Below are 11734 nucleotides of genomic sequence, written 5' to 3' on the forward strand. Positions count from 1 at the left end.
CTAATGTCGCGTATCGTGCTAAGTTATACGATTAAAATCATTCTACCTCCTTGTGTAATAATAAAGGTACCAAAATGAAAGATAGATGTCAGAATGAATGTTCTAGTGAGATACCTGTGATGATGGATGTCTAATGAAGGTAAATATCTTGAACATTTTAATAGCCCACATTTTGTGAGAAGAGACAGAATGTTATAATGCAGCCAAGTCAAAGAGATGTACAGTACAGGAGTGGATCATTACAACACTCAAGTAAGGGATTTATTTTGTATTTATATTTATTTTTCATCACAGAATTCGTTTTGTGTTTATATTTACTTTTCATCACAGAATTTGTTTTGTGTTTATATTTACTTTTCATCATAGAAAAACTCAAAACTATCATTACTGTGAGATATCAAGATTGATGTCAAAACATGAAATTGTTAAAAACAGTACTGACGTTTTTTTTTTTAATCAATCTAAATCTCTTTTCCTTTAGATGAAAATCTGCCTAGTAACAAAATATTTTGATATTGTTAAAAAAGGAAAAAAAGTGCAGACAGGATACAGATATTTCTGATCCTGCTCTGAGGAGATTTCCATTGTGAAAGATGTGCTTCATGCACATCTTTGACTGTTAAATGTTGACATTGAAATAAATATTTTTCTTTCTGTTGAACAGGGATTTTCTGACTTTGTGTTCAAGTACTACATTGACAGGGGTAAGTACAAAGCAGCTTTGGCATTGTTTCCCATTCAAAAGTATGCTCTGTCTTTGCTTTTACAAGAGTGACATGTTGCATTTTTCCACGGCTTTTATTTCTTTTGGTTATATATGTCTTTTTTTGTTGATACATGTATCAATCATTACCTGATCTGAAATCAGAAAAAGATTTGCTGAAACAGTAGATTGCATGCTCTCTAGGAGATAATCAGACATAATCCTTGGTACATTCAGCAGGAACACATGACAGATGCTTTGAATAATGTATCCTCATCCATATTGCTCAATTATCCCTTAGTTTGCTGAGAATATGTTATGTCTGCAGATTGCTTTCACATTTTATTGATGGAAAAGCTCAATGGAAAATTGCCTCAGATTGTGCAGTGCCTTATTTGCCATGACTTACCCAAGAGTCTTTCTTTTCTCTAATTTTTGTATAATTATGTTATCAGTTTAATGTTGAAACACAATATTTTGAACACCTCATTTTTAAGGCACACTAAGACCTACCAGTGCTACTTTCATGATGCTAACATGAAAAGACTCGAGTTATTAAGAGCTATTTGTATGTATGATGTGTCATAATGCGTGTGAAACATTTCGTTGGTATTAGATGGAATAAATTTACAATTGTTAAGAGATTCATTCAAAAGATTCCCCAGGACAATGGACTGGCAAAATGAAAGAACAAGAAATGGATAGCAAACCATCACAGTGATTTTCTGTGGATTTTGTTTCATGACACAGTCAATTTTAACTTAATTGATTTAAGGTATTTCTAGATGTAGAGGGCATGATGTGGTGAATCACTCATCTAAGTAAAGCTGAGACATTTCACATTTGCTCATAGTTTCTACTTTTTCCTGATGGGTCGCAAAATGTCACAGTAATCACTTTGCTAAATCTAAGCTATTGATCATGCTCTTATATGAGAGTAGTCCTTTTTTTTTTCTTTTTTTTAGACAAGGTAGCTTATTTGATGTTTTGACTTATTTTTGTGAGTATTATGTATTCAAGAATATTGGTTGTAGATGACTTACAAAAAGCATTGAATCCATCCAATTGGGATACAGTTTCTCTGATGTAGACTTCTTAAATTGTATGATTAAATACAGTCAACTTGTAAGCGTAGAAAAAAGACTTTTAGTATTATGTTTGTTTCACTATTACATGGTATGAATTCTTTTTTGGTCAGAGATAGTTGGACTATTATTCCTCACATAAAATCTGTGCCCTATTACAGGTCAACGAGGGAAGCTACTGACTGACTTTGCTCACAGACCTGAGCTGGAAGAGTATTTACAACCCCATGACCATCTCGGCTGGCTGCAAGATCTCCACACTAACAGCTATTCACAGGTGAACCAGTAGAATTTGATGGGTTTTTTAAATGTGTAAATGTCAGAAATGTGTGGTTTTTTCATGATTAGAATTTCTTCTTAAGAAAAAAAAAAAATCCTAAGAGATTTTACAGTTGACAAATTTTAGGAATGTCCAGGCCACATTTTGCTCATATTTATTGCTCTTTTCAAGCAGTTAATTAAAAAAAATGCAAAGTTTCTTTTACTATGATGATTGATGAAGTATGTGTCTGATATAGCAACCAGTGTCTCATCATGTTCAAGCAATAACATGGTGTGCAATGGAATTGGTGATGTGATATTGTCTTAATATTAGAAATAACATTCCCATTTAATTAGTCTAAATTAAAGGGCAATGTCACTGCATTTTAAAGTTGACTTAATGAGATCAATAGCAAACAACCAGGATGGTAGAAGTCTGATCATATTTCCCGTAAAGTAAGAAACTTTCCTTTGTTTTCACTAAACAGTAATATTTGTGGCAATCACATGATTATGCATATAAAGAGGCAATGACGTCACACTTCCACTTCATAACTCTGCCATTGGAGGGAAGTACAAAAAAAGATATTGTATTTAGAATCTTAAAATGACAATGTAATGGTATATTCTAACCAAACTTCACATGAGTGGTCAAGACTTTACAAATTATTGCTGAAGATAGTCCTGTTTGTAGTTCATTTTGCCAACTGTATGGGGCAGTGCTCCAAGGGTTAATCTGCCACTATCAGATGCTGCCAAAAATATTTTGCCAATTTGAGGATGAGTCAGATATTTATCAAATAGAGGCTTTTGATGATTGTGCAACCAAAATGTATCACAGGATATGACTAAGACAGAGTTCGTATGAAAGAGAAGTTTTTATTCTACCTTCATGATATACCAGCAATGAACGATGCACATTCTTATGAAAAGACACAGCACCAAAACACAGAAATGTTGTTTCTAAGACTTGATGGGTTTCTACATTAACTCAGAGAATAATTTCGTATTCATCCTAGCATTGCATATACTGTAACAGTAATAGTGATATTCTCTGAACAACTACTAGTATTCTGCACTGTTTCACACCTTGCAGGCACAAGCCACCCTGACAAAGCTTGCCATGAGAGAATCACTCTCCATTTCCAAAAAGAAGGTATGTAGCCAATCCTTCATGGAGATCCTATATACTGTACATGATAAGAGTGGAATTACCAGGTATGAAGTCATGTAATATAGAATTGGAATTTTAAAGGACAAGGTCACCTTCATTGACATATGGGTTGAGTGAATGCAGCAATATTAGTAGAACACATCAGCAAGAGTTTGAGGAAAATAGGACAATCTGTTCAAAAGTTATGAATTTTTTAAGTTTCTGCTCACTCAAGGCTGGATGAAAAGACTACTATAGTTTGTGATGTCACATGTTTACAACGATATAAAGAAAGAATAAAGAAAATTCAACATATTTTCACTTTTCTCGCATAACAAAAGAACACTTGACTTCTCTCTTTCAGAAGGCGAAGGGAATAATATTACCCCTAACATATGTCAGTAACAGGCCAAAGAAATGTTCACTTTATTCAAAAAGTGAAGTTTTGTGAAAATTCTCCTTTTATTTTCTTTATATCGTAGTACGCACATGACATCATACACTGTAGTAGTCTTCTCATCCAGCAGTGACTACGCAGATACTTTAAAAATTGATAACTTCTGAACGGATTGTCCAATTTTCTCCAAACTTTCACTGATGTGTTCTACTAACATTGTTGCATTCACTCAATCCACATGTATATGAAGGTGGACTTGTCCTTTAAAGTGGATTTCCTGTGTTGTATCTTTGACCCGTTGAGGATGAGTCTTGAGTATACTTGGGCAAGTGTATACGGGAAATGCGTGTTGTAGCAAAGTCAGCCCATCCTCAACGGGTTAAAGTGTACATTCTCCATGAGTCTATAATCAGTATAATAGTGAAAACAGCTGAAATACGTTTCTTGAAGTAAATATGTTAAGCATTGTAGTACAAGTGTGGTATTCCATCTGTAAAGTTTGCAACTATGATTTAAGGAGACATCTGAATGAGTTTGGATTGTACATTTGATTTACGCCTTTGTTTGTACCTGTTTAAAAGTTAGTCACAATGAAGGTTTAATGAAAGAATGCTAGTGAGTCATGGGTCTGAAAACATGTGGCAATCCCTATGAAAGTTTTCCATGAAGAGCCCAGAAGCCAGCCTTTAGACAACCCCCACCGTTTGTTCTGCTTTCAGTGGAATATTGTCGGGATTTTGAGTTCCAGGTGTTTGAAGATATGTTATGAGGATTACAAATGATCTGTGTATCTATAGTGCAAACGTCTGCATGAAGTGCTTGAAAATGCTCATAAAGTAAGAGTCAAGATAGCTTTCTTGGAATGAAAACTTCTAGATATCGATGTCACATTTTGACCTTGAATTGAATATCAAGGCATTTAAACGATCAAAGTGTTTTATGCTATTAGAGATTATTTCTGCTTGAGACCCCTAGGAAATGTATTCAAGTAAATGAATGCTAGGTACTTCAGAGCCAATTTATTTACTGTATTTTTGATATAAACTATTCAACCTGCCATGTATAGTTGTGGAATGAATAAAGAATGTGTTTTCACTACCTAAATAGTGTGGCCTTGTAAACTCTTCCCAGATAAATGTTTGCAGTGTAGTTGAGTTTTAAATCATATGACTTCCTTGGTGGATTGCAGAAATGTAATATAGCATAGCTGGTTTTAGTAACTATTCTTGCCTTCTTTTATTTTCTTATTTTTAGACACTCCTGAGCCTTGGAAAGTTAGCAGCACTAGCATCAAACGACAGGCATGGAGAAGAGATCAGGGGTAAGGGTAGACATGTTGCAACTTTTTGAAAATAACAATGTAATAAGGTCAACTTGCTGGCATTTTCAGTTAAGATTCAATCAACTGTATTTATAAAATCAGGATGGTAAGCTGTTATTAAACAAACTGGGAGTAATTTGATGTTACATTGCTTCATGTTTCACTAATACAGACTGGTGCTTTTGTTCAGTTTGTGTATGGATGGGGTTGTTGTTGTTTTTTCTCTTCTTTTTTTTTCTGTCACATGCCGAAAATGTGTGAATAGGGATCTTGAGCCGATTCTCCCAGAGTAGCTTGGTCTTATGAAAGAATAGAATTGTAACACCTGAATTTATTGTATTTTCTGCAGGTACAAGTATGTGTAAGTTTATACTAAGGGTAAGATAATGAGGAATCAACTAGTCTTAGTAGTACAATGTTACTTTTTTTTACGTGTTTCAGAATTTTCTCAGATTTCCAAAAATCACCGCTCTTCAGCTGGTCCCTGTTGTAGTAATTAAAGACTTTCAAGTCAGAGGGTGTTAATACAGTGTATCCTGTACATTGCTGACTCCTTTGCATTCAACAACAAAAGTAACCAGCTGACAGTTTTAAATGAGGGCATGCAGAAGTCAATCATGATAAATGATTTCCTGTTGCTGCGTCAGTAGTTGTATTAATTGCAGGAATGTAGGGGCAGATATTTCAGACAAAAGAACAGCTGAGGGGGAGAAACCTTTATTTTCATCGCTGGGGCGACAAGACCTCGTATCTACAAAATGTCAAATGTTCAGGAGAGCCAAAATACATGGTGGCTAAAGCACTGTGGCGAATGGGATAGCCTTTCCTTTGACATGCCGTGGTGGCTTCATTTTTAGAGTAAGACAGTTAGGATTTGGACAGAACATCACTTAACCCATTATTTGACCATTGATCCAAAAAAGTAATTTTCACCAAAATTGCAGATACAAGGTCTTGTCACCCCAGCGACGAATTATATTTACTGGTATAAAAATCATGCTTTCATTCACATCACCAAGTGTTTCATGACTGAATCTGAGCAATGTTTGGTCAACCGAGCACCTAGCAGAGTCTTTATCTCTCTGTTGACTATTACAGAGATTGATGCTGAGCTGGACATTGTCATACACCATGAGCAACTACCACGGGAGCTCATCCACGTGAGTTTAAAACCCTTTGTATGCCCAGGCTCTTGGCCGTTATTTACCATATGTTTTTCATCAGCATTTTATAGTAAATTTCCTGGAAACTTGACCTAATCATCTTCAAGTTTGCCAGACCTCTCAGGTTGTAAACAGTGTGGCCTCAGTCCGACAGGAAGGCCGTAGTGATGCAATAGGAAATTAGTGGGATTAGGTAATCTCTATTCATGTGGCAGCTAGTATCTAGACACCTGTGCCAATTGGTGAAGAAAGCACTCCTGGGACATGCCAATTGGGAATAGAGTGCAGCAAGGGTTAATGACCAAAGGTAAATGAAATGAGTGACTCATACAGTGCAAGCAAATGACCTTTCTATCTGACTTTCTGATTACAGTAAAAGTTACCTTGTAGAGAAAGTTGTGTGGAGCATAGACTGTCTAAAAAAAAAGAGATATTTGTAATTATGGAAATGACTCGGATAAAATTAGCATGAAAGCATTTGAATGTCAGTAAATCACAAAACATGCTCTCCCGGGGTGATGGATCCAGGAATTCCATAAAGGGGAGTCGTTTTTGTAAAATTAAAGGGGGCGCACGCACCACCCCCATCTTTTCCTTTTTATTTCTTTCGTTTTAACAATAAATAGAGAGGAGGGCGCTGTGTGTGCCCCCCTCTGGATCCACCACTGCTCTCCTGTCATAGTATGTGCAAAATAGGACAGTCATAGAAAGTCTTGTATTTTCTGGAGAAAAAAAAAATCAAACCTCATTAGTCTCGGGTCTGTAAAAATGTTTTGTTTTTGCTCCAATATGTATGGAAGGGTTATCGGTGGAATAGCATCGTAAAAAGGTCAAAATAGTGCTTATAGTGCTTATTGAGAGTTACTCAGTTGTATTGTTTTCATTTTAGGTCACAACCAGATTTACAGCAAGTATTAATCAGTATGTGTATCTGTCTTCTTGTAACTTCTGTTTCTAATTCATTCCTAAGGCAGTTGTGGTGATGTGCCTAAATTGCGCAGTACAAATTCATATCGATAACATTTTCTCGACGCCAATTTCTATTTCAGAACTTGAATCTGAATGAAGATGATCTACCTTGCATGACTCCACAGCAGCTTATTGAGGTAAGATGGTAAAATATGACTTCAAATATTTTTGTTTTAGTCCACAAAGGTAAAAATATACTACACCATTAGTCAAGATGCAAATTACTCATAATGTATAATATACACAAGATGTGCATTAGAAATGCCGTTGGAAATACCTGGAAAGAAAGAAATTGTGTAGAAATGACATGAATGTAACAGTTTAGAGGCAATTTGGAGACATCATTGTCAGGTAGCATCACTCCTTTTTCAGCTGTCCTAATTATTTAGCAATATCCATATCAAATTTATTGTTTATGTAGTTAGGCGTAGAGGAGAAACTAACTTTTTGTAAATTGTATGGAGTAGCTTAGCAGGTGGATTAAACAAAACAGTATAGTGAATGGATGATGCACTGAGTTGGAAAAAAAAACATACTTTATTTTGATACAATGTATCATTATTACTGATCATCATTTAAAGAAAAAAACTACCATCCTAACAGACAGGAAATTACTTCCTTTCATATGTAGAACAAGAAAATGAAAGTGGGATTTTGTTGTTGTTTTTTTTCCTTTTATGACGTTATACCTGTACAGGAAAAATCAATCCATGATAAGTTATTTTTAATGAAAGCCGTGGCGTGAAAACAGTGATCATGTGGGTACCACCGCGAGGTTGCTCTCGTGGACATGCTACATTACATGAGTGAGAAATGATTTCTTTCATATTCAATTCTCTCTTCATCAGATGTATGTGTGTGACAAGAACACTTCCTCCAATGAGTATGATTTCAAGAAGGCTCTGGATTTACTACTCTACATCCAAAAGGTCAGTCTTCATCCAATCTTTACCAGTAATGAATGATGCAGGGGTTCTTTTTTTTTTTTTTTTTTTTTTGCTTTTTGTTTTTTGTTTGTTTGTTTGTTTTTGTTTTGTTTTGTTGTTGGTTTTTTTTTTTTGGGGGGGGCAGCTGTTGTTGTTTGTGTTTACATAAATATATTCAAATATCATTGTTTTGCCATCTACACAGTTGTGGTAGTAGACTATTAATTTGATCAGGAAAGAAGCATGCCACAGGCTGCCATGTGTTTACAAGTGCCAATGTAAACCTCCAAATTTCTGCTATTAATTCACTAATTCAGAATAGAAATGCAGATGAAATTTGAATGCATTCAAAATTTGGGATCATAAATAACCTTTAGTGTAGACACAATCAGCCTTGTGTAGTTTCAATTATCTAAAGCCACTTTTGTAGGTATCTTTCATCTTAGACTTTAGAATTAGAGAATATTTTGATATAGTTCATAAGTTATTTGTATGCATGCATTCAGGGTAGGCACCCCTGTGGTAATGTAGAGAAAAGCATTGAAAAAGATATTCTATTTTTATAAAGTTTATCCAGTATTGCTTTCTTTTCTCCAACAGGGCAGTCTAATCTACAATAATTTGAAATTGAAGATCTGGTCCAGAGCAATATTAAAAGACAGGTAGGTACTCCAACCGAGGAGGGGGCTTAGGATTAATAGGCCCATGAGGCCAAGTATTTATGGAGTCTTATACATTACTGCTGCGATCTACATAGATTGTACAAATTGCCGTCTGCAAAGTCTGGACTATTTTCATTGCGATTGCATGATATTGCACAGACAAGGTTTGTGTGCCTTTCACTGCTTGGGCGCTGTATGTGATGTGAAGGCAAAGCACAGCTTGTTTACAAACAGTACATGCACACCTCCGTGTACATCTGGGTACTTGGGATAGAGGGTAGTTTGGATGCAATAGGGGTCACTTGGATGCTATGAGGGCAACTTGGATGCCACGAAGCTCTGCGCAGTGCGACAGCCATCGTTAAATTTAGACTCGTGACTTCCCTTATCAGATAACAATCATTCATCAAATGATTTATATAATAGAACATATTGCTGTGTGTATCATAGGATAACACATGTTAATCCCCTGGAAGTTATATTTTTCCCTCAAGAGGTTATAGGAAAAGATCATTTCTTGGGCAAAAATATGATTCCCACAAAGATGTCAAGTGTTATATTACACCTCTTAAAAGGCAATATCTGTAAAAATGTTCAACTGAGTTGAGTGCAGTGATCATTTACTAATCATGACCATGCTATGTGACTTGTCTCCATATTGTCTAGCTGGAATGAGATGCAAGGAGTTGACCCGTGGAACTTCATCAAGAACTCAGTCTTCTTCAAGACAGTTTTGTTGGCATACAGAGAAGGTAAGGGAAGACCCAGAAAAGCTCCAAAGCTAACTTTTGTCTAGATAGAAAAATTAGAAAGGGAGCCTGTAAAGCAGGCTAGTTCACTGAGTTAAGGATCCTACATTGCAGGAAACCTGCTTCCCAAATCTTGATAGGCATTACAGTTTTGCCAGATACTCATACAAAATGGACATTTGGTTTAAAATTCATCTTACTGAAGGAAGAAAAATGAAAGAATAGAGGACAAAATGTTGCTATAAGTATTACAAAATATTTTACCAGTCATTGAACCTATATGATTCGAGGAGCACTCAACATTTTCCTGACAATGTTTTACATCCACTGGCATGCACAGCATAGGCTAGCCCTTTCCTTTGTTTGCCACTTAAAGGGGCATAGTCCCGGTAGTGTAGAGGGCGCTGTTGATGATACTGCCGATCACCGTTAGCATTGATACGAAGATTACCAAAGTTGAGCTGTCATCAAGAGTAAAGTGCGTAGCTGTTGCTAAGTAACGTTGCCTTCGTTGTCTTCACTGCACATCGCGCAGTCTGTAGTAATGCCAGGGTGCGTGCATATGTGCTTGTTATTATGACATCACAAAAGAAGTTTGCTAAAGCTGTCATCCCCCTCAGCCGAATCATGAGCCGAACTGTGATCAAACCACTGACCACAGTGAATCGGACCTCTTCGGACTCGGGGAAGTGGGCCAAAGTGTAAGCGCTAAAGAGGAGTCGATAGCGTGGGTCTCTATAGGAAACTTGCGCTGTGCGCCCACGTACGCATTTGACTAAAACACGGGGACCATGCACCTTTAATGGCGTGCACTCCATAGCTCGTGCAGTGGCTGTATGGTGAAGCAAAATGCTCAAGTAAGGTTTAGTGTATCAAGTACGGTAACACCAGTAACTGATGCAATGAAAAATGAATAATCTATTACAGGTTGTTACTATCATCAGTTTTGCAGTGGATGAAATGTGCTTTTCTCTGTTTTTAAATGTGTACGTTCCAATGGCTGCCACAAGTTAACTTAATTCAGTTTATACAAGATGCCTGCAAAACTGAAGTCAAGCTTGTATTAAATCAATGTTTAGAAACACATTCATGTATGTAATCTGAGCCTGTGAATGATCATAAAGTTCATGTAAGTCATGGTGTAATGTGTAGGCCCATATATTGAACTTAGTGTAGTATGTGGAAGATTCAATCTTTGACCTCGGTCAATCTGGCAGAATGACAAAGGTCACTGCTGTTTAGCCAAAAAATACCCCAAACACCCCCAAATTTTGATTTTGTATTGCTAACGTTTGCAACAATCAAAATACTGTAGTTCCATGTATTCAGTCTTACTTAAACCCACCTCCTTCCCCCCTCTTTTTGTTTGTTTATGTTTTGTGTTTTATTCTTGTTTTGTATCTTCAGATTCCATGAGGACATTTGAAATTTCAGTGTATTGCCACAAATTATTAAAATTTATGCTCACATACTTGAATGTCTCTTCTGCTTGTGACAGGCCTGGATCTCTCAGAGTGCCTGTCAGACCCTGACTCATTGCTCCAGGACCAAGAGCTTTCTGAAATCAGGGACAGTGTCCAGTTCCAGTACCTGCTGCAGACTGGATTTGAGCAGATAGGTCGGATGCTCGATGCCAAATGATGGTCTTCATGGAAAACCTGTATGACATTTCACATGCACTGTTAGTGTGCCTAAAACCATCTTAACACATACAAGTGTAATATAAAAGTGCATGGTGAATATGCATGCGGATTTAAGAATCGTGTCCCTATGTTTTCGTTGTCAGATTCTGAACACAGACCATTGCAAAGTCACAAAATGTGCCTCTATCTTCTACAGTATGTCGGAGGTATGACTGCAGAAGAGAGTTTGAAACCTGCTGACCTCCATGACCTGTTGATATTTGTTGATGCATGTCACCCTGGGTTCTTGTTTTCTGTGTTTGTAATACTCACTGCTTTCCTGCCATTCTCTATGACTTGTTTTATGTTTGCTTCCATATTCTGGAAGTTTTCAGTCACGTGTGACAGTCTGACATTCTCTTTTGCTCCTCCCAACTGATTTAAAGAACACATCTTGTCTGCTTCTTACCACTAAGTATCCCACTGGATACTTATTTAAAGGGATTGTACAGTTCTGGTTGAGACCTAATTTCAGCTTTCTAACATGTTTAGGTGAGATAATGAGAAATCTTATATGAAATATGAAAGAGCATGCAATTTTATGAGGAATTCAATGTTTATTTGATAAAAATTGGTTTTGAAATGGCCAAGATATCCAAAAAAGAATGATTTTAGTAAAGTGTGGGACCCACACTTTGCAACGATCGCTTTGTTTTACTTTGT

General features: G+C 36.5%; 1 protein-coding gene across 1 annotated transcript in view; it reads left to right on the top strand.

Moving 5' to 3' along the window:
• The window catches only part of LOC139743132 (nuclear pore complex protein Nup133-like), a 33233-nt gene extending 22203 nt beyond the window's left edge, over nt 1-11030 (top strand). The window contains exons 25-34 of the mRNA XM_071653641.1: nt 665-704; nt 1950-2065; nt 3146-3205; nt 4854-4920; nt 6019-6080; nt 7133-7189; nt 7901-7981; nt 8579-8640; nt 9307-9392; nt 10888-11030. Of these exons, the coding sequence (XP_071509742.1) occupies nt 665-704; nt 1950-2065; nt 3146-3205; nt 4854-4920; nt 6019-6080; nt 7133-7189; nt 7901-7981; nt 8579-8640; nt 9307-9392; nt 10888-11030 (774 nt within the window). The remainder of the gene's footprint in view (nt 1-664; nt 705-1949; nt 2066-3145; nt 3206-4853; nt 4921-6018; nt 6081-7132; nt 7190-7900; nt 7982-8578; nt 8641-9306; nt 9393-10887) is intronic.
• Nucleotides 11031-11734: the final 704 nt, after the last annotated feature.

Source organism: Diadema antillarum, unplaced genomic scaffold (genome assembly GCF_040938485.1).
Source record: "Diadema antillarum isolate AM-2024a unplaced genomic scaffold, OU_Dant_1.0 seq00001051_RagTag, whole genome shotgun sequence".
Taxonomy (NCBI): Eukaryota; Metazoa; Echinodermata; class Echinoidea; order Diadematoida; family Diadematidae; genus Diadema; species Diadema antillarum.